General features: G+C 46.9%; 2 protein-coding genes across 4 annotated transcripts in view; one reads left to right on the forward strand and one right to left on the reverse strand.

The window, feature by feature from the left end:
- Window positions 1-8483, reverse strand: part of FAF2 (Fas associated factor family member 2) — a 31254-nt gene extending 22771 nt beyond the window's left edge. Inside the window, exons 1-2 of one of the 2 annotated variants that reach the window (XM_083423444.1) lie at window positions 8367-8483; window positions 2937-3131 (exon numbers count right to left, since the gene is read on the reverse strand). In XM_083423444.1, the coding sequence (XP_083279570.1) occupies window positions 2937-2939 (3 nt within the window). In that variant the 5' untranslated portion in view covers window positions 2940-3131; window positions 8367-8483. Of the gene's footprint in view, window positions 1-2936; window positions 3132-7484; window positions 7628-8366 lie in introns of those variants that run through there. The other variant, XM_083423445.1, reaches the window with a different exon arrangement.
- On the forward strand, window positions 1499-21575 carry CLTB (clathrin light chain B). 2 transcript variants are annotated; one of them, XM_083423979.1, is made up of 6 exons: window positions 1566-1939; window positions 4271-4317; window positions 15254-15371; window positions 16444-16555; window positions 17474-17527; window positions 18336-21575. In XM_083423979.1, exons 1-6 carry the CDS (start codon window positions 1756-1758, stop codon window positions 18505-18507), a joined length of 687 nt encoding a protein of 228 aa, XP_083280105.1. In that variant the 5' UTR covers window positions 1566-1755; the 3' UTR covers window positions 18508-21575. The 2 variants fall into 2 exon arrangements, with proteins under 2 accessions (XP_083280106.1, XP_083280105.1); XM_083423980.1 differs by lacking the exon at window positions 17474-17527 and having other exon boundaries at window positions 1499-1939.
- Window positions 21576-22860: the final 1285 nt, after the last annotated feature.

Here is a 22860-nt window from a genome sequence, read left to right on the forward strand (position 1 = left end):
GACCTCCCCCTGAGGTACGGCTTGCCATAACTTCAGTGTTGCTTCATCAGCAGGTGAAGACACATCTATCTCTTTGCCCGGGCTTTCAGGGAGGAGTGGGGTGTATTGCATATTTGATTGTAGGTTGCTGCTGGTGGTATCTAAATTCTGCATTTTGTTTAATGCTGTTTAATTATTGGGTTTGGACCAAATACATTTCTACCCTGAGACCTTTAGGTGAAGGTGGATTATAACTATTTTTAATTAAATTAATTTATACAGTGAAGCCCAATATGGCATTAAAAGCTCACGATTGGGGGTTCGGGTTTGTTTTTTCCTAGCACATCACTAGAATGAATCTCTGGCTTTGTTAATATTGTTGCGTGACACCCCAATATCTGAGCGGTGCGAGATTCCAGGGGTTTCAGGCACTTACCCAGAGTTTGTGTTTTCTTTTGCAAGTGAGGCACAGCAGACACTGTGGTGTCTTTAGGATATATGGTTTATATGTACATATGTACAACCTGAGCCTACAATGGAGGGGCTCACAGTATCAACACCCCAAGAGGATCATGTTGTTCCCATCGCTGCAGTCTTGGATTCAAACAGAAAGCAAACATTGGTCTCTAACATTGCTTTCCTTCTAGGTCACATCTTTCCTAACCTCTCTACTCTAAACTCTAGCTTTGTCTGTTTTGTAATGGGGCCCTATCCATTTGCTGTCTAGCACAAGCCCTTTAATACTTTATTTCCTTAAGGAGATTAACCCGGCTTGATTAACTATTAACACTTGTTGAATCCAGCGATTAGAAGTGCCTCCTACTCACCTTAACACCCCAACCCTTGATTAAATTGTAACATTTACTGGATCTGGAGATTAGAGAGGTCTGGCACCTGCAAACTCTTAACACCACACTGCCAAGTTTTTCTTTATTCCTGGTTTCACCTACCAAGGAATCTGCGTTTTTTGATTTAAGGATGTAGACAGGCCTGAGTGACAGCTGGACTTTATATTCCCATCAGTGTGTGTATGTGTCAACTACTTTTTGTCTCTTCCTCCTCCTAACCAACCTTTGGTGCACACTGAAACCTGCAAGACACCCAACCCAGCTTCACTGGAATGTCTGCTACCTTCCCTAGCTAACATTCCAGCCTGAGCCTGCAGCCCAGCTGCAGAGTCCTTGGCTTTCACCATCAGCCATCTTTTCCTTTTAGTTTCACTTCATAGCCCGATGAAGAGCTCTGGAGAACTTTGCAAGCCCAAAAGCTATTTTGTGCCATTTTGGCCTAATCAAATCAATTTTTGGCCTTATTGTCTGGATTTTGGAATTTCCAGAAGGGCTGCAAAGGGTGACTAGCCAAAAATAAGTTCGGCGGCCTTAAGATGCCATCTTTAGCCGCCGTCACGATTGCTGGCAAAACTCTCCCTGGGCGGAACTGCTCTGATTTTCGACGGCGGCGGTTCCGCCGGGCCAGCCCGATGGCAAGCAGGAGGCGCCGCAGTGCTTCCCCCTCGCGGCTCCGGGGCTCCTCGGCAGCCTGGCTGGTGAGGTCACCTCCCTTCGCCCGTCCTCTCGCGGCGAGGCTCCTCCCGCCGCCGCCCGACGCCGCCGCCGCCGCAGTGACAGCTGAGCCCGGGCTTCCTCGTCGCTCGGCGGTTCTCTGCGCCTACCTTTGCAGCCAAGGAGCGCCGTCGGCGCCGCTCGGGTCGCCTGCCCGTCGTCCTCGAGGAAGGAAAGGGTCGGGAGGCGCAGCTGGCGGGGTGGGGGAGGCAACATGGCTGATGATTTCGGTTTCTTCTCCTCGTCGGAGAGCGGAGCAGCCGAGGCCGCCGAAGAGGACCCGGCCGCCGCTTTCCTGGCTCAGCAAGAGAGCGAGATCGCGGGCATCGAGAACGACGAGGGCTTCAGCACCGCCGACGGGGCCGCGGGAGGCAGCCAGGAGGCAGCCGAGGCGCCGGGTGAGCCGGAGCGGCGAAGGGCAAAGAAGCGGCGCGCGGGCCTGCGCCGAGATGCGGCGGGCGAGCCGGGCTTCTCGGGGGTGCGGGCGGGGGAGGCGCCGCGGGACACCTGCTCGGCATGCAGAAGGTCACGGGTTCCCTCCCAGCCATCTCTGGGTAGGGCTGGGAACGACCCTGCTGCCAGTACCGCCGCTAGATGCACTAGTTGCCGCACTCGGTGCTGGGGCAGCTCCCCGTGTTTCTGTGCATTCCTCCTCGGCCTGGGCATAAAGATGAAGCGGCGGACAGAAGGCTGGCTTGGAGGGAGCCTCTGAGGTTCCTCTGTCTCTCCTTGGGGTGGGAGAAGAGGAAGTGGTACTCCCTGTCCGCCATCCCGAGGCCTTGGCCGTCAGCATCCTGGCAGAGATGTCAAATTATAACTTTGCCTGCTTTTGGTGCAGTTTTTGGTAGAGCACTGTCCTCTTTTTCTAGCTCAGCCCTTTAGGTCAGGAAGCAGGTGTGCTTTGGATTTGGGACTCATAGGAAACCTCTTCAGGACAACCTCTGCAGCCACAGGAAGGGAATCAGAGTTGGGAGAGGTCTCAAAGACCATCTGGGCCAACCAGCTGCTGCTGCAGATGCCCCCTTCTACACCTAGGGGCTTTGAATAGTTAGCATCTTTTGGCCAGGTGTGAACAGTTGGCCCAAGGCAGAACAGCCCCAGTGTGACCCACAGAGAGAGCTCTCACTAGTCTTCCTTGGCTGGGATGAGGCAGGCAAGTATTAGGCCCAAGTGCTAGGCTGGAGAGAGATGATATAGAAAGAAGGGACCATTCTTAGGGGACAGGCCTCCTGAAGCTCAAGGCCGACTTTGGGAGGAGTCCTTACAAATGTTGCCAGACCAGATCCAGGCTTCCTGGGTGTAGCCAAATATTCAGGGTGTGTGCATGGTGCCAAGGAAAAGCAAGGGCATCTATAAGGAAGTGACATAAGGAAAGGAAGGAATAGGTTCTCTTACCATGGGAAAAGCACAAGGAATGCTGCCCCTTTGTCCTTTGACTTACTCTCCTCCTTTCCCTTTGGCTCTGCTGAGGGTTGTCAACTTTTTCAGCTGGCCTGCTCCTGTGCCTTTGCCATCAGCCTGGGTTGTGGGGATTTTCCACTGCTGGATCTCATTGCCAAAAAAGCTTCTTAATTTCTGCATGTCATGCTGCTGTTGAAAACAGAACAAGTGAAAAAGACAAGTCCATTCTTGGCTCTGCTTAGTCAGGAGCCCTGAAACGATCTCCTTCCCAAGCAAGAAAGTTACACTCTTTAGCCATAGTTACTGTTTTCAAAGGTCTTGTGAACTGAAAACACACTGTCCCCATTTGGCCTTTCCAAGCATGCTCCAAGTAAGCAGCCTAGAGTCTCAGAACCTGTTTAAACAGTTGACAAGGGATCTCCCGCTTCTTTGCAGCCCATTAAATATCTGGAGCCAGCCCCCTTCTTCTTATGCACTGGCTGATCTCAAGGACTGTATATATTTCCATTGACCTCTAAGTAAACATGTATGGGATCAGGCTGCTGATTTGTTAACTTAATTTTGTTTCTTCCATTGTACATCCGCCCACTCTTTCCTATATTCCCACTATTTCCTCACACCAGTTCGTGCATCTGATGAATTAAATTCTAGCTTACGGAAATCCATGCCCACAATTTGCACCCTCATCTAACCAGCTTTTCTTAGTAACATCCCACTGTGCCTTACCCTCAATGCAAAAATTACAATGTCCCATTTAACTCAGTGGGGACTTATTTCGAAGTAAATTCCTATCATCTCCTGCTATCAGATTTGCTTGCAGTGCTGAGGAAAGGGGGCTTCTGGCTTCTAATAACTGCAGAACTTCTGATCTCAGCAGTTGCTCACAGGTGCCACAGTTACCAGGTCCTTATCCAAGGGCTTAGAGATTAATGAAAATGAGGCGCAAATTGATGGACTGGCTTTTACTGAGAAGGTTGCACCAAAGACTCTAACAGCAACCACAACCATTGGCTTGGCTACTTAGGACTTATTTTGGGGTGCTGGAATATAGGGGTGAGGATTCCAGATTCCTGCACTTTCTGTCCCCAGATTCTGAGACTCTGGATTTTCTCTCTGTCTTCTAGCTTCCACACATTGCTGTGTTTACCTGTCTGACACAGACCTCCCACTTTTGTAATCCAGTCAAACCATGAGCTGGTCCCATAATATAACCCATTCCACCAGCCTTTCCCCAACCTGCTGCCTCCCAGATGTTTTTGGCTACAGCTTCCATTAGCCTAAGTGGCACAAATGGCTACTAACATGTTTTTATTTTTTTTCTTCTGCAGCTGATTTTGACGGCAATGGGGCCACTGTGAACGGAGACCTCTATCAGGTGAGATCCTCTGAGAGAAACTTGTGGTCTATGGGACCAATGAATGTAGCCTGTGTAGTAGATGCCCAGCAGGAATTGCTAGACCCCCAGAGTTCAGAGCAGGTTCTTTGAGGCATCTCATCTAATACTATTGGCTTCTTTGCAGTTTTCTCAAAGAAAAGGGGACAGGTTTGTGGGTGACCTGGAATACTAGCCACCAGCCCTTCTGTTTCCAGTTGAGATTGGCCATAACATTCTCTTCCCCTAGAATAATTCAACCCTTGCAGCTGCTTATGGGCATCACATATAGCAGGGATGTGGATCTAGATGGGGAAGAGCCACAGCTCAGTGGTAGAGGACCTGGCTTTCTTTGCATGCTAAAGGCCCCTTGCTCAATGTGCAGCTTCTCCAACTAGGGCTGGGAATGTCCCTGGTCCTGCTATCCTGGAGAATTGCTGCCAGTCAGTGTAGACAACACTGAGCTAAATGGACCAAAGTCCTAGAAGTCAGAGGCTTCTGTCTGTGGGTTGGTTGGAATTTGTTTTGTTTTAGTCTTGAAAAGTGAATGGTTATCTGGCGGGTTCCTATGTTGTGCTGCTGTGATTGCTACTGATACGATGGCTGAAAGAATGGTTTTGTGCTGTCTTTTGTGTTGTAGTCAGATGGTGCTCCGTAAGCGCACCTTCTCCCTTCACACGGGCCCTTTAGCCTCCCGTTTCTGCTGACATTAGCCTCCAGTTGCTTAGCGCTCTTACAATGCTGTGTGTGGGCAAGCACTTACAAGCTGCCAAGGAGGAATTCAACACGTGCTGCCCTTTCGGATGCCATCCCACACCATGACGTAGGAACAAGCCCAGTCTGCTCGGGTAGATGGAGAGGCAGCGGCTGTTGTGGAGCGCTTCACTCCCTCCTTGTTGTGGTATCGACTTGCTTTATAGCAGCATAATCCCATTGGAGATGGTTAGACTTAATTAGATTACCGGATTCGGGTGCGGGTGGAGGGTAATCCAATAGCCTTGCTCTACACGACAAGCAGCAATAGTTGTGAAGCTGAGAGAGCTTTGCGCTCAATTGCAGCCACCTTTACTCTCCAACTTGAACCCCCTTGGGGTCTGACTTCTGATTCTGGAAAAGCAATCCACCTATCTTTAGGAACATAGGACATTGCCTTATACAGTGTGACCATTGGCTCACCTAGCTCAGTGTCGTCTACAGGGACTTGCCAGAAGCTATCCAGAGTTTCAGGCAAGGAATTTCCCCCTACCTAGAGAAGTTGGGAATTGAACCTGAGGTCTTTTGTATGCAGAGCAGATGCTCGACTGCTGAACTATGGCATTACCTTCTCTTACTTGCTTCCAGACATAACAAACAAGATAACAGTTTGTGGACCCTAAGCTTTCATATAGCCAGATAGCCAGCCAAAATAGCAAACTCAAGGATGTAGAGAGAGTTTGAGGCATGCTCGGAAATACTTGTGGAATTATATTGGAGTGACAGTGCTAACATCTGAATAGTGCTTGCATGCACATCTGTCAAAGCATGTTTACTCTTTGGAAAATAGTCCAGCCAGACTTTTAAGGCAGTCTTGGCCAGTTTCTTCAGGCTGGAGGTGTGGATGTGTTCATTTGCACATTCCACGAGGGACACCAGTTTTAGGGCTGGAGCCTAGGAATTGAGGGGAAAGTGTGGAGTCCTCTTGTTGTTACTGGAGAAGTAAGAAGAAAGTGGTGCCCCCAATATAGAGCTGATTTGGTGCAAATCAAAACTCTAGAATCATAGAATCATAGAGTTGGAAGAGACCACAAGGGCCATCGAGTCCAACCCCCTGCCAAGCAGGAAATATCATCAGAGCACTCCTGACATATGGTTGTCAAGCCTCTGCTTAAAGACCTCCAAAGAAGGAGACTCCACCACACTCCTTGGCAGCAAATTCCACTGTCGAACAGCTCTTACTGTCAGGAAGTTCTTCCTAATGTTTAGGTGGAATCTTCTTTCTTGTAGTTTGGATCCATTGCTCCGTGTCCGCTTCTCTGGAGCAGCAGAAAACAACCTTTCTTCATCCTCTATGTGACATCCTTTTATATATTTGAACATGGCTATCATATCACCCCTTAACCTCCTCTTCTCCAGGCTACACATGCCCAGCTCCCTTAGCCGTTCCTCATAAGGCATCGTTTCCAGGCCTTTGACCATTTTGGTTGCCCTCCTCTGGACACGTTCCAGTTTGTCAGTGTCCTTCTTGAACTGTGGTGCCCAGAACTGGACACAGTATTCTAGGCAACAACCTGTTGGCCAGGGGTGCCAACTTGAATACAGTAGTACTTCAGGTTAAGTACTTAATTCGTTCTGGAGGTCCGTTCTTAACCTCAAACTGCCCTTAACCTGAAGCACCACTTTAGCTAATGGGGCCTCCTGCTGCTGCTGCGCCGCCGGAGCCCGATTTCTGTTCTTATCCTGAAGCAAAGTTCTTAACCTGAAGCACTATTTCTGGGTTAGTGGAGTGTGTAACCTGAGCTACCACTGTAAAGTATTGGGGCAGGGAGCAGGTAAGCCCTGCCCAGCACCGTCCATCACATGACAAGGTGCACACACACCAGCTGAATGGCAATGCCCATCAACTTGGGTGGCGGCTCAAATATTTAATTGGGGGAGGCACAGACTCCTCGGCCTCTAGGAGTTGGTTTCTATGTTGTAGGCTGCCGGGTGGCAGATAAAAACTTCCTTGAGGACTAGATGCGAGTGCAGCCTTTTTGCCACACCCCACCTCATCTGACTTTAATGTTTCCCTTCCTGTGGCTACTAGCCATGTATCACATTTCTCTCTAGTGACACATTCCTTGTCTTTACCTCAGTGCCTCTCACAAGAGACCAGGTGTGGCCAATTCTGCCCCATTATCAAATTATTCCTGCACTACAGCTTTGTTTCAACAACAGATGTTGCAAGAAGGAATGGCAAACAAACCGGGAGAATTAGATTGGCTAATTCTGTAGTGACCCATGAAACTTAAGGGGAAAGCGCATTTTGTGGGAATTCAGGGGCAGCCCAGTGTAGGAAAGAGCCCCCCATCCCACAGAATGGTAAGGCTGCACAAGTTATTCTGGCACAAGCACTAACAGTAAAAATGCAATCATAATAAAATAGCCAACAGCTTGTTGCCTTTTCATGACACTCAAAATCAGGCAGTTACCTCACATTGCCTAATGGTAAGGTCAGCCGTTCCCTCTTATAGTGGGATTCTTTCAGCTTTCAGCCAGTCCTGTCCCTGCTTGCATAGCTTGACTACTGAATAGCTAACTATCTTCAGGTATCTGTTCCAGAGAGCTAGCTGTGTTAGTCTGTTGGTGCAAAAATGAAGAAGAATCTTGTGGCATCTGTGGGAAAGCCCTCAGCCTTTTCCTGAATTGGCTGTGAGTTCCTATCCCTTCACCCCCTTAGGATTTTGAACTGTTTTGGCCATAGTGGCTGGAGCTGAGGGGAGTTGGAGTTGAAGTACACCCATAAGGCCACAGGTCACCCACATCCCTGATGTAGTGGGGGGAAAGACCTCTGCCTGGGCATAATCTGCAGTCTCACTAGATTCAGCCTCCACCTGCCATCCAGTCCCATTTATCTTTTTATATCATGGAAAAACTCTTTTCAGAGTACAGTTCCTAACCATCGTAATACTGTTCCTGGACTGAACCATTTAGAGAGGTGAGGGGGATGCTAAACTTTTTGCATGGGGCAAGACTCTGTTGTTGCTTTGAGGGAAATCTCATTCTCCTCCCTCCTCACCTTCAGTGGCCCGGTCCAGAAACAAATTTATCACTTGATTTGTGTAAATTTGGTCATAGAAATTTGCTTTCTTTTTGAAATGGAATCTAAAATTCAAATAAATGCTTCAATTGATTCTGATGTTTGGAATGAGATGGAAAGGCTAGGTGGGAGAGCTATTTCACAGAGAGCCAGTAAATAATCAACTGGAAGGAGTCTGACTGTGAACCAATAACATGTTGTCTGTAAATGGAACCGATACTGTGGGCCTTCTCAAATGCTGCAGCTGGCTTATTTAATTACTATGATTACTAGCCTTTAAATAAAGGTGACCACTTCTAGCACTTCCTGCATGATTTCAGCTTGAGGCTGCAGTAATTGCCATGACAATGGCCTTGGGTGGTGTCAAGGTGGTTTTAGAGCCGATTGAAACAATTGCCCGGCTAGGATCAGAGAAAGATCTCCTCAAGAACGCACTAACCTTCTCAAGACCGACTGTGACATCAGAGGGATGACATCACAGAGGAACAGCTTGCAGCCGTTCCTCCTTAGAACTGTAGGTGCTTGCCTGTTGCACAGACATGAAAATCACGTTGGCAGCGAATAGCACGTTGGATAAGGCTGGGCAGGTACATGGCTGATGAAGGGTTTCTATTGGGCAGCATAGGAGTGTAGCTTTCAGAAGGACCTGTTCCTATAAGCTTATACCAGACTAGGTTCAGGGTGCTGGTATGTACTCATGCAGAAAACCCTATGCAGCTTGGGTCTAGGATACCTAAAATGTTGACTCACCCCCTACATACCCAATTGATCACTGCAAAAACCATCCTACCAGGCGGTTCATTCCACATGGTGTTGGAATTGGGCCTTTAGTGTGCAGCACCTACCCTTCGAAAGTCCCTCCCGTTGCATATTGGTCACCTTCTCTATTGTCTTTCTGGTGCCTGCTAAAACATTCCTCTTTCAACAAGCCTTCTGAAATCTTTACCCCAATTGGTATCTCTCTTGGAATTTAACTGATTTTAGGCCTGTTCTGTTGTTCTAAGCTCTTTTTATATGTATGATCATTTTTAAGAATTGCTTTTATATTATATATATATATATATATATGCTTTCGTAGATTTTCACGGGTACAGGAATGCAGGTTTTGGTGTCCTCGGGTGTCTTCCCGTGTAAAAGTTGGGGTGTCTAGGCGACGTTTCGACGAGGTCTCACTCGTCATCTTCAGGCTGGTGCTTTCGGCTTCTTGTTACTGGAACAGAGCAGGATCTCAGTGTTTGAGTTCCTATAAATACTGTTGAGGAGGTGTGGTGTATAGCCTCCAATGTTCTGGGCAGAGAGGAGGTTCCCAGGCTAGTGTGCCTTTTCTTCTTTTGTTCCTTAATTACTTGAGGGATATCTTGAGTGATTTCTTGAGTGATTTCCTGAATCCCACTTAGGTGGGTCATTAGGTGTGGATTAGTTGCTAAAGCCTTCGTGTCTTGAACTCTTGAACTTTGTGAAGAGTTTTTCTGAGAAGATGGCTGTACTGCACTTGGTTGTGCTCTGGCTTGGCTTCGTGTATAGGGGCGAGCTGTGGTTTTGTGGCCTGTGCCAGCCAGATCTGTGTAGGGATTGCAGGGGGGTGCAGCATCCGGAGGTGCCACCCTGGTTTGGCTACTGGATGGTGTCTGTAATTTATCTGTGGAGAGGGTCTGGGTTTGGGTCTGGTGTGGTTGATTGGTGATGGCGTTCTGTGTGCCTCTGGATCTGGTGTCAGATTTTGTGGGGAGGGCTAATTTCCAGATGTCTGGCAAGCGGGATGTGTCGTCACGCTTGTTCATGTTGTGAGGGTGTTTCTCTATCTCGATGGCTTCCATGATTATTCTCTTGTGGTGATGTTCCATGTTAAAGAGCAATTTGGAATCTGCAAAATTAATTTCGTGTCCTGTTTCTTTCATGTGTTGGAAAAGAGAGGAAGTTTTTTCTTCTTTTTTGACGGCATTCTTGTGTTCTGCGATCCGTGCATTTATTCGTCTGTTTGTTTGTCCAATGTACGTGGCTGGGCAGACTTTGCAGGGTATTTCATAGACCCCTTGGTTTTCCAACTGAATTTTATCCTTGGGGTTTCTGAGGATATTGGCTATTTTTTGGTTGGTGCAAAAGGCTGTTTTGATATTGTGTTTATGGAGGATTTTGCTAATTTTATCTGTAGTGCCCTTGATATAAGGAAGGAGGGCTATGCCATTGTTTTCTTCTGTGTCTTGGTTTTTGGGGGGTGTTTCTTTTTGGATTAGCTTCGTAACCCTGTTTTGCTGGTATCCATTGGCAATTAACACATTTGAGAGATTCTGTAACTCAGTTGTCAAGTGGTCTTCGTCAGCCAGGCGTTTGGTTCTGGAGATGAGAGTCTTGGCTACGGAGTTTATTTGTGCAGGGTGGTGGTGTGATTGTGCATGTAAGTAGCGGTTGGTGTGTGTTTTTTTCCGGTAGATAGTGTGTCCTAGGGAGCCATCAGGTTTTTTGTAGATTAGGACGTCAAGGAAGGGAAGTTGGTTGTTGGCTTCTATTTCCATAGTGAATTGTATTTTGGGGTGTAGGCTGTTGAGATGTGTGAGGAAGTTATCCAGTTTTTCCTTCCCGTGTGGCCAAATTACAAAGGTGTCGTCAACATATCTGAGCCAAAGTTTGGGTTTGTGTTCTGACTTGTCTAAAGCATTGGTTTCAAAGTGTTCCATGTACAGGTTAGCGATGACCGGTGAGAGGGGTGATCCCATAGGTGCTCCTTCTATCTGTTTGTATCTTTGTCCATTGTGGATGAAGTACGTGTTGGTTAGGCAGTGGTTGGTCAGGTCCAAGATGTATTCGGGGGGATTGTATTTGTTTTGAATGGCTGTCAAGGCTTCATTAATGGGCACTTGTGTGAAGAGAGATACAACATCGAAGCTCACAAGTAGGTCATTGGGTTGTAGGTTTTGCTTCTTTATTGTTTCTATGAACTGGAAGGAGTTTGGAACGTGTGAAGAGATGGATTCTGCATAGGGCTGAAGTTGCTTGGCGAGAAATTTAGCGAGATTTTGTAGAGGTGAGCCTATGGAGCTGACTATTGGTCTGAGTGGTGTTCCTTCTTTGTGTATCTTGGGGAGGCCGTAGAGTTTGGGGCATCTGGATGATTTTTCTCTGGGGATGATTCTTAGCTGGATTTCTTCACTGATAGGAGAGGCTTTTATTTTGGATTTGGTGGTTTTTTCCAGATAGGTGGTGGGGTCTGTTTTTATAGGTTGGTAGGTAGGGTCTTGGAGTAGATTTGATAGTTTTGCTTGGTAGTCCGATGTGTTCATCACAACAGTGGCATTACCTTTGTCTGCTGGGAGAATGATTATGTTGTTGTCTTTCCTCAGGTTGGTGAGTGCTTTCTGTTCTTCTTTGTGTAAATTGCTTCTGGGTGGTTTGCTGGAGCAGAGGATGTTGGTGACTTCAAGTCTGATTTTATTGGCTTCATCTGGATTGATTTTGGTTAGGCTAGCTTCGACTCCGCATATGATGTTTTCCGTGGGGATGCGTCTCGGGGCGACTGCAAAGTTGAAACCTTTGGAGAGTACTTTGGTTTCAGTTGAGGTGAGGATCCTGTCTGATATGTTATGTACTGTTTGTTTCATGGGTTGTTGTGGAGGGTGGCTGGGCTTCTGGCGTTTCTCTAGTTTGTGGAGTTTGTTGGTGTGTGTGTCTGTCTTGTGTGAGGTCTCCGTTTCAGCTCTCCAGACGGCTAGTTGTTTGCATTTGTCCCAGAGTGCAGGGTGGATTTTGTTACAGAGTTTGAGGTGAAGAGTGAGTAGATCTTTGTTGGTTTGGTTTAGTAGGTATCTTTTCTTGTGTAGTTCGTTTCTGATTAGAGATAGTTCAGTTCGTTTCAGGATCCTTTCGGTAGCTGGGGTTTTAGAGTGGAATTTAAGTTGGAAGCATGTGGGAATTAAGTTGTTGTCTCGGCAGTTGCGTAGGAACAAGAGATCACATAAGATGGTGGCTCTTCGGATTTCTAGTTTCTCGTAGGTTCTTGTCAGCTGGAAGGTTTCCTCCCCGTAGAGGTGAGATATTTGCTTTCGTAGATTTTCACGGGTACAGGAATGCAGGTTTTGGTGTCCTCGGGTGTCTTCCCGTGTAAAAGTTGGGGTGTCTAGGCGACGTTTCGACGAGGTCTCACTCGTCATCTTCAGGCTGGTGCTTTCGGCTTCTTGTTACTGGAACAGAGCAGGATCTCAGTGTTTGAGTTCCTATAAATACTGTTGAGGAGGTGTGGTGTATAGCCTCCAATGTTCTGGGCAGAGAGGAGGTTCCCAGGCTAGTGTGCCTTTTCTTCTTTTGTTCCTTAATTACTTGAGGGATATCTTGAGTGATTTCTTGAGTGATTTCCTGAATCCCACTTAGGTGGGTCATTAGGTGTGGATTAGTTGCTAAAGCCTTCGTGTCTTGAACTCTTGAACTTTGTGAAGAGTTTTTCTGAGAAGATGGCTGTACTGCACTTGGTTGTGCTCTGGCTTGGCTTCGTGTATAGGGGCGAGCTGTGGTTTTGTGGCCTGTGCCAGCCAGATCTGTGTAGGGATTGCAGGGGGGTGCAGCATCCGGAGGTGCCACCCTGGTTTGGCTACTGGATGGTGTCTGTAATTTATCTGTGGAGAGGGTCTGGGTTTGGGTCTGGTGTGGTTGATTGGTGATGGCGTTCTGTGTGCCTCTGGATCTGGTGTCAGATTTTGTGGGGAGGGCTAATTTCCAGATGTCTGGCAAGCGGGATGTGTCGTCACGCTTGTTCATGTTGTGAGGGTGTTTCTCTATCTCGATGGCTTCCATGATTATTCTCTTGTGGTGATGTTCCATGTTAAAGAGCAATTTGGAATCTGCAAAATTAATTTCGTGTCCTGTTTCTTTCATGTGTTGGAAAAGAGAGGAAGTTTTTTCTTCTTTTTTGACGGCATTCTTGTGTTCTGCGATCCGTGCATTTATTCGTCTGTTTGTTTGTCCAATGTACGTGGCTGGGCAGACTTTGCAGGGTATTTCATAGACCCCTTGGTTTTCCAACTGAATTTTATCCAAACCCAGACCCTCTCCACAGATAAATTACAGACACCATCCAGTAGCCAAACCAGGGTGGCACCTCCGGATGCTGCACCCCCCTGCAATCCCTACACAGATCTGGCTGGCACAGGCCACAAAACCACAGCTCGCCCCTATACACGAAGCCAAGCCAGAGCACAACCAAGTGCAGTACAGCCATCTTCTCAGAAAAACTCTTCACAAAGTTCAAGAGTTCAAGACACGAAGGCTTTAGCAACTAATCCACACCTAATGACCCACCTAAGTGGGATTCAGGAAATCACTCAAGAAATCACTCAAGATATCCCTCAAGTAATTAAGGAACAAAAGAAGAAAAGGCACACTAGCCTGGGAACCTCCTCTCTGCCCAGAACATTGGAGGCTATACACCACACCTCCTCAACAGTATTTATAGGAACTCAAACACTGAGATCCTGCTCTGTTCCAGTAACAAGAAGCCGAAAGCACCAGCCTGAAGATGACGAGTGAGACCTCGTCGAAACGTCGCCTAGACACCCCAACTTTTACACGGGAAGACACCCGAGGACACCAAAACCTGCATATATATATATATATATATATGTTTTATATATGTGGCGGTGTGGTCTAAACCACTGAGCCTAGGGCATACCGATCAGAAGGTCGGTGGTTCAAATATCCACTATGGGGTGAGCTCCTGTTGTTCGGTCCCAGCTCCTGCCAACCTACCAGTTCAAAAGCACGTGAAAGTGCAAGTAGATAAATAGGTACCGCTCTGGCTGGAAGGTAAATGGCGTTTCCGTGCACTGCTCTGGTTTCACCAGAAGCGGCTTAGTCATGCTGGCCACATGACTCGGAAAAACTGTCTGTGGACAAACGTCGGCTCCCTTGGCCAGTAAAGTGAGATGAGCACCACAACCCCAGAGTCATTCACGACTGGACTTAACTGTCAGGGGTCCTTTACCTTCTTTTTTATGTTTTGTATATGTGTAAATCACTTTGGGATACCTCATGGGAAGCAATTCGTAAATGAAATAAATGAATAAATAAATAGTACCATAATTTTCAGACAGTTGTGCTAGGACTCTTGAACCTTCTTCACAGTTTCCATTCTTTTCCACCTTGTTCACGGAATGGACCTTGGGAAAAGGTTGTTTATATCTGCTGGAGAACTAGGATTAGGACTTCACCATAATTTGGTGCAAGACTTTTCATGCTGCTTCTTATCCCACGTAGATTTGTGGTTGATTGAGACTATGGGTGGGTATGGGAGAGGAGTTCACTTCCCACCACTGGGAAACTCCTCTCTCTTGGGGGCCTGCATCTGGTGTTGGGTCAAAGAGACAGGTTAGAGATGCCTACCCTACTGCTCCACAGCTTCCCCGACAGAGGTTGTTTTGGCTGTGGGTTGAAGGAACCCGGAACTGTGGTTTTGGGTGAGTTGCCAAAGTTCTCCCAAGTTAGCAAAGCTCATTTGATGTCAGATCCACATCAAAATAGAGCCTTAAGCGCTGGTGGCCCGGTCCTGTGGAATACTCTGCCAATAGAGCAGGCACCTTTTGTTTCAACTTTTAAATGCTTACTGAAAACTTTTATATTCTGCCTAGCTTATGCAGGCAATTCAGAATGCATATTTCCATAACAGTTAGTTGATGGACTCTGACGGCCCAGACGACCTGAAGGAGCGTCTCCACCCCCATCGTGCAGCCTGGACACTAAGGTCCAGTGCTGAGGGACTTCTGGCGGTTCCCTCACTGTGGGAAGTGAGGTTACAGGGAACCAGGCAAAGGGCCTTCTTGGTAGTGGTGCCCGCCCTGTGGAACGCCCTCCCATCAGATGTCAAGGAAATAAACAACTATCTGATTTTTAGAAGACACCTGAAGGCAGCCCTGTTTAGGGAAGTTTTTAATGTTTGATGTTTTGTATTGTTTTTAATATTCTGTTTGGAGCTGCCCAGTGTGGCTGTGAAAACCCAGCCAGATGGGCAGGATATAAGTAAAAAATTATTATTATTTAATATTGTATGTGTTTTCATTTTACATAGATATTATTGTAAACTGCTTTGATATATTTTATGATACAGCGATACATAAATGCTTTTATGAATAAAGAAAGAAAGACAGCCTGGATCTCACAAACTGTTGCTTTTGCTTAAAGGAATCCAATGGGCCCACGGATGCCTATGCAGCTATTGCAAGAGCTGACCGGCTGACGCAGGAGCCCGAGAGCATCCGCAAATGGCGAGAGGAGCAGAAAAAGAGACTGCAGGAATTGGGTAGGAATGAGAAGGAGCAAATATAAACCGTACAAATGTCTGTTTTGTACTTCTAATGCAGATTTTTGAGGGGCAGACAGAGCTGGCCCAAGCTGTTATGACAATCCAGCTCTGTCCAGGGGCTGTGGACTACAACTCCCATCAGCCCCAGCCAGCAAAGATGTCTTTGTACCCAAGGCCAATCAAGTTATTTGGGCACCAGAGGCAGAAAATTGTCCCAAGTGTGCCTCTCTTCCATGGCTATAAAAATACAACAAATTAAAATAAGTAACAGTTTGACACCCCAAACCAGCTTCCTCACTTTGGTTAATGGGAGAGCCAGCTCCCAGGAGCAGAAACCAGTGAATAATGAATTGAGGGGTAGGAGGATTTCATCAGAGAAAAGGCTACAAGGAAGAACTTTAAAGGGTAAAATGAAAAAGTCATTGTAGATCTGTAGAGGGTTGCAGGGGATGAAAAGCCACTAGGACAATAGGGACGTATATGTGGCTGGAGCTGAGGGAGTTGGGAAACATAGAATAATTAAGAAGATGGCAATGGAACCTAAAACATCCAAATATAGTGAGAAGGCAGTAGGAAAAGACATATACATTAGGGGTTCTAGACAGAATTTTAGCCACAAGCTTCACCTCAGGAGAGCTATTTTCATGGGCCTTCAGTTAGATATACAGAACCAGTAGGCCTCCTTCATAACACAGAGCCTGACTAGTTGGGTGTACACTGATTTGTCTCCTAGTGCTTACGCTCCTCCCTCATTTCCACTTAGTCCACTGCCTGTGTGCCCACATCTTTGCCCTTGTTATCTGTGTTCTGAGACTGCTTAGAGCAGCACTTGGGCTATATCTTGTGAAGGGACTCTTCCATATCGTTACAGCCAGCAGCTCCCTGCCTCAGCAGGCTGTGGCAAAAGGACAGCAGCTCACTGGTACGGCATCTGCTTAGCATGGAGAAGGTCCTAGGTTTTATTCTCAGCATCTCCTCAGGGCCAGCTTTGTGAGGTGCTGGGCTGCGGCTGAGACTTGTCTCTGTCGCCATCCTTCTGCCCAGCAGTTATGTGTCGTTCTCCTTTCAGAGGTGACCTCCAAGGTGTTAGAGCAGGAATGGCGTGAAAAGGCCAAGAAGGACTTGGAAGAGTGGAACTTGCGGCAGAACGAGCAGATGGAGAGGAACAGGGCCAACAACAGGTATGACTGGGCGGGACAGCTTTTAGCCCCTGCCAATAATAGCTCACTTCACCCCCGGCACCTGCCAAAGTATCAGAGCTGCCCCTGGGAGCCATAGCGCAGCCTGAGAAAAGGGACCTCGCTTTTTTGGCTCCCACACATCCCTGGGGGCAGGCTGGGTAAGGGAGCTTGGAGATAAAAACCCTGAACCATATTTCTACCAGGCCACACCATCACAGTTGTGCAATAAATTTATATGGGCCAAATACAGTGGTACCTTGGGTTAAGTACTTAATTCATTCCGGAGGTCTGTTCCTAACCTGAAACTGTTCTTAATCTGAAGCACCACTTTAGCTAATAGGGCCTCCTGCTGCCACCGCGCTGCTGGAGCACAATTTCTGTTCTCATCCTGAAGCAAAGTTCTTAACCTGAAGCACTATTTCTGGGTTAGCGAAGTCTGTAACCTGAAGCGTATGTAACCCGAGGTACCACTATAATGGATTCTGGTGAGAGTGCCTCACCAGGCAGCAAGACTGGTCACTCTTGCATTCAGATCTGCAACACGCAGGCGAGCCTTTCCACATTATCTGCTGCATGACTTCAAGGCGTTGCCAGACTAGTTACTGCAAACATCCTGGGTGGGTTTCCCTTGCAGTCAGTCTGTGATTTGGGTTCGCTGCTTCCTAGAAGCTGCTGTCTCTGTTTTTGTGGGGTTATGGACCATGCCAAATATTTCATCTCCGTAAGGGGGCTGCCTTCTGTCACTCCTAAGCATTTGACTAACGAATCTCTAACCAACCCATGGGAGCTTCCCCATGCGTCTCTCCTGCTTTGTCTGATTCTGTCCCTCCTTCAAGGGCACTAACCCACCTTTCTCTCTTTAACTCTTTGCTGCCTCTCTGCTGTGCTGCTTTCTTCTGTCTCTGGGTCACACCGTAGGATTGCTGACAAAGCCTTTTACCAGCAGCCGGATGCCGATGTGATTGGCTACGTGTACGTCTCTCTATTGCTCTTTTCCCCTTTGGGTCCTTTCCTAAGTGGATCTCCTGTATGCGGCTGTCAGGCTCTATTCCCTAAGCTTAAGTTTGCCAGTTACACAAGAGCACAGGTGTGCATTTGAGGGTCTCTTTGTTGCCAGACATTTTACAAGTGAAGAAAGGGCTTCTGCAATTGTTTCAGGATATGCTAAAGCTGCATTGGTTTCCCCCTTTTATACAGAGTTTCCAGGCATATATTCAGAGCATGAGTGCAGCCATTTGACTGAATAGTTTCCCCCAGTTTCCTTTAGAAAGCCTAGTGCTTCTTTGATATTGTTGTACTTAGAGCCATTCTTATCCCAAGAGGGTTTTGGCTGATCTTTATGTGCTGTTTCTTTTCTTTTGAGAACTTTTTATTGCAGAAAAGGAAACAAATAATATTAATTTGTTTGAGTTCAGAAAGGTGAACTGAAAGTGACTTAGAAATACAAACATATTCCGAATAACTTACACATAATTAAAGCAATGAGACATTATAGCAGCTATAGCAAACATGACACGTGAGGAAAGCGTTTCCATTACTAATTGTGCTTTGTGTTTCTCTGCCACTTAAGGCCGTTCCTTTATTGTTGATTGTTCATTCCTGATAAGTAAGTGGCAGTGCCCTTTAATCTTCTTTTGATGTGAAAAGCAATCTATTTTCAATTGCCAGTTAACCAAGCAATTCCTCTTGGCTACCTGACTGGCATAGTACCATAGATAAGGAGGTGCTTGCCTGCTTCTTTTTCTGAGCCTGACCTATGTTCGCTTGCCTCCTTCTCCAGGGCCTCGGAGGAAGCCTTCATGAAGGAGTCCAAGGAAGAGATGCCTGGCACCGAATGGGAGAAAGTGGCCCAACTCTGTGACTTCAACCCCAAGAGCAGCAAGCAGTCCAAGGATGTGTCGCGCATGCGCTCTGTGCTGATCTCTCTCAAACAGACACCCCTGGCCCGCTAGCCAAGCTGGAAAGGGGCTGGGGGCTGGGCCGGGGGCCGGGGTGAGGATGCCGAGTTGCTCTTTGGCCAGCGGATTTCGCTGCTGCACAACAACAGGCTTAGACGGCCACCAGTAGGGGACACCGAAAGCATCCCACCCCTGCCCCTTCCTCTCTCCTCCGTGCGTTTGCGTCACTCGGGCCGAGTGGTTGCCTGTACCCCTCCCCCTTGGTTTTACTTTGCTTAAAGGGTGCATTGGTATCTTTTTCCACATATTTATTAACTGCGTGGTTCCTTGGGCAGCTGCCCTCCTTGGTTCACACACCTGCTGCCTTCGAGAAAGGTCACTCCCTGTTTTAGCGTCTGGGGCATTCACAGGCTTCCCTGGCCCCTGCTTATCCCATGAGACTTGGCCGGTAGAGTAGGCAAAACACAGTTCACTTTCCCAATACTTTGTACCAGACCCAGGAGGCACCACTCAATTGGAGCCCAAGGCTGCATGCAGGATTCCCCAAGTTAGGGGCTCCGCTCTTGTTGCTGCTTACCCCCAGCGAGAGTGAGCGGTGACCCTCAAGAGTAGGTAGAGTGTTGGAGCTTAGTCGTGCTTCCGAGCTGGTGCCTGGCAGGCTTGGCAGAGAAAGAGGAGGGTGTCTGCAAGCCCTGGGGAGGGGGCGGCGGGGAGGGATGTACAAAAGGGAGAGGGCAATGAGGAAAACTGACCTAAAGACTTGGTGTGCTGAAATTGTAATGCAGGGGCTGAACTTAAGATCTGTTTGAAGTCATGAAAGAGCTGCAGGGGGAAACGACAACAAGCCATTGTGCTAAGACTTGCTTCCACTGAGTGGAATGCTGTTTCTCCCCACCACCAGTTAGTTATTCCTGAATCAAAAGCCTGTTTTGGCTTAGGTGATGTAGAAGGGGAAGAATACAAGAAAGAATCCTGAGCACTTCCTTCATATTCTCATTCCCCACCTCTCTCATTTACATGCACACATGTGCCCCTCAAGGCATATTATTCTGTATTTGCAAAGGCAACACTAAGCACAGGGATGTGATATGGGGTTAACTGGATTTTTCTCGGAGAGATTGCTTCTTTCAGTTTGTGTGCTTCAAAGGGAAGGTAGATGAAAGCAGGGCAATTCTGTACTCATCTCCCACTAGGAGCTGTCTATGCCTTTTGGGCTTCTAAGCAAGCCAAGGTCCATTCTCTTACTGCCGCCACCCATAGTAAGTCAACACCCCCAAATCAAATACTGTACTTGAGAACGCATTCCTGTGCAGCTTGGAACAAAGTGCCACAGTATATCCAACAGGGCTTTCTTCCATATATATATATATGCACAGGATTGCAGTTTTAAAACACTTTACCAGCACAATCATGTCTGTTCAGAAGTAAGTTCCATGGAGTTCAATGAGGTTTACTGCTAAGTAAGTGGGTGTAGGATTTCAGCCTACACGTTTGATTTGAAGGCTGATTTCCCTCTATAAAGATTCAGAGATTTGCTGGACACCTTATGCTGCAGCTGATGACCTTGCTGCCATTAGGTTTCCCCAGCCCAGGTAACAAACAAACGTGGAGCTGAAATTACACTGAGACCAGTCCACTCTCCCAGTGCTGTGTGAAGAGTAAGTGATGATTCTGTAGTATTTGTCCCTTTCCATACTGCTGGCCTGTATCTTAGGCTCCTGCCGTCTCTTCCTTTATACCAGGAGAGGAGCCGACAGATTGCTCATTTTCCCATTGGGTGTATGTTCTGCTGTGAGGGGCTGCTTGGCTCCTCTAATGAAGGTTCTTCACCTTGAGTGAATGTGAACCTAATAGCAGAAAAGCACAATGGCCACATGTGGCTGCAAGTGCGTATTTTGGAGTCTCAGGAATATATGGCCATTTGGGGGAGGGGGATCTGGGCTGGTTGTGCATTGTTGGCGAAGTTTTCAAAACCGCAGAAACAGCTGTAAGCACAGAATACGTAGATTATCAGGGTTCACCTCCTTACTTGGGTTGGCTTTGCAGGGAGCTGCTTTTGTGATTTGCTTATGTCCATGTATATTATTTAATGTGTTAAGGTCCTCGTGCGCTAAGCTCACCGTATCATTTTTGAACAGTGAAGCATGTGTATAAAAAAAAAGACCCACAGAGGAAACAGAACTTCCTATCCCAGGAAAGACAGTTTTTTCAAGGAGCTTTTGACAACATTTGAATTTTCCACATGTGGACTGTCGCATCAGCACCTTGCTCTTCAAAAATGATGTGATAAGCGTCGTGCAGGGGAAACGGTTTACAGTGTTAAAAAGTGGGTTGGTCTGGGCCTTGGCAGCTTCCAGAAAAAAGGATGTGTTCCTATGGGGAAAGGCAGCTCTTTTAGGTAAAATGTTTAATAAGGTTCGTGCTTTTCTCTAATCAGGAGCCCAACAGCTTTGGAAACAAACCCTATGCAGTACAACAACCTTGCAGGATCGAGGGAGCCTTGCGGTATATGCAGCTCAAAAAGCCTGCCCAGTCTTTGTCCAACATGCCCCGTTGGCCAAAGATGCTTTGATTTGCAATATAAATTTGTGACAGCTGCATTACAACTCTCTGTTTGGGGGCTGTTGTTGCTAGCTAAGAGAAGCGCAGACAAAACTATATCTCTTCACAAGGGTTTGTTTTAGGGATGTTTCCTTTTGAACAATCCACATTCAAGTTTATCTGAAGAGCTAGAGACGAGTGACAGATTCCAGACTGATGGCAGCTCCCTCTTCCACCATCAGCTACGGAGAACTTCACAGCATAGAGGAGACAGCTGGGAGCATTGGTGGTCTGACCACTCCTCACCGTATCCTCTGGAAACCAAGCTGTTTGCTTTGTACCCCGGGATGGATATCTGCACCGGAGTCCAGTAGCAAGAAACAGCCCCTGCTTGGAATCACCCAGTCAGCCCAGAATTTCACTACTACTATGTCTGGCACCCCAAGTGGCGGCAGCAGAAAGCTGGGGGGGCACTTGGGGGAGGCGGGAGCTTTGCCTGCAGCTGCTCTGTCCCCCAACATTACAATCTGTGACTTTGTTAAACCACCTATTATCAATAAACTGCCACTACTCCATTCACAGTTTAAGGAGTCACAGAATCTTTCTTTCCATGCTTCTTTGAAATAATGGGGGAGAATATTTGGGGCAATTAATATCCTAGGCCAAAGTTGGGGAGCATGTGACCCTCTGAGTTGTTATTGAACTACAAGACCTACCAGACTACCAGAACACCAACCATGCTAGCTGGGGCTAATTATTGGCCAGTTTGAAGGCCACAGGTTCCCCAACTCGGCCCTAGGCTGAAGCCTTGCAATCCTCTGTTATAGGAGGGAGATGACCATTTTGAATGCTTTTCTTTGAAGCAGCACTGGGAGTTTTTAGACACGTAGAGACTGATACTAGGCATGGTTAGTTGGAAGTTCCACTGTCTCCAGTGACAATTACTCTTAGGTAAGCATTCATGGTGTTGCTTCCTTAGACAAGTTCCACATAAGAAGCTTATAAAAGAAATTATGTCAGCAATGTTTGGGAGGCACACTTAATAATAGATCTTTCTTACTCCGTATTATATTAAAAAGTTCTAGCCTTGGTTTATAAGGCATTTATGGGGCAAACTTTTCTTAAGCAGTAAATACAGAGTGTTTTTAAATGAGCCGTAGCTTTCCTATGTTCACAGACGCAGATTTGAATTCCTTTTTTCCTTTTAAACGTTCTCTGAAACAAGAAGCTAAAATCCACTTCTTTAGCACACTCTAATTATCCCCAATCTTATGAAATAGAAGGTGGTTCAAGCTTATTAGCTTTTAACTCATCTTTTCAGGTAGGTACATTCTGTTACCTTGATGAAAAGTTGCTTGCCTGTACATTTGTCTGAGACAGGTAGAATTATATCCACGCACTTCACTAGAAAGAATTGTAATGCACTTTAAGAAAGCAGCTAACTACAAGCAAGTTTGTTGTAGCTAGTCTTAAGTGTTCTTGGAAATGCCTCTTCTTTCCTCACTGGCAAATAAAACTAAACTTATGCACTCTGCATTGACAGTCAGCAAAGCAACAGACTGCATTTAATGTTTGCCTGTCAACATAAGCCAAGCATATTTTGGGCTTAGGCATAAATAAGCTATGTTCTACATTTCCTTCTGTAAGGCACTGAGCATCTCTCTCATAAAGTTGGAGTAATTCTCATTTTTAAACATCACTTAGTTTGTTAAAAAGACAAGAATGAATTACTGCTGGTGGGGCGGATGAATCTGTAAGACAACTCTGCCCAGACATCTTGCTTCTGACCTCTGCACCCTGAAATGTTGTTGGAAAAGCTAACAGTTCTGATACCTCTGCCTTTCTGCTAATTCAGGAGAAGCCCAG

Source organism: Podarcis tiliguerta (genome assembly GCF_965153285.1).
Source record: "Podarcis tiliguerta genome assembly, chromosome: 2".
Lineage (NCBI taxonomy): Eukaryota > Metazoa > Chordata > Lepidosauria > Squamata > Lacertidae > Podarcis > Podarcis tiliguerta.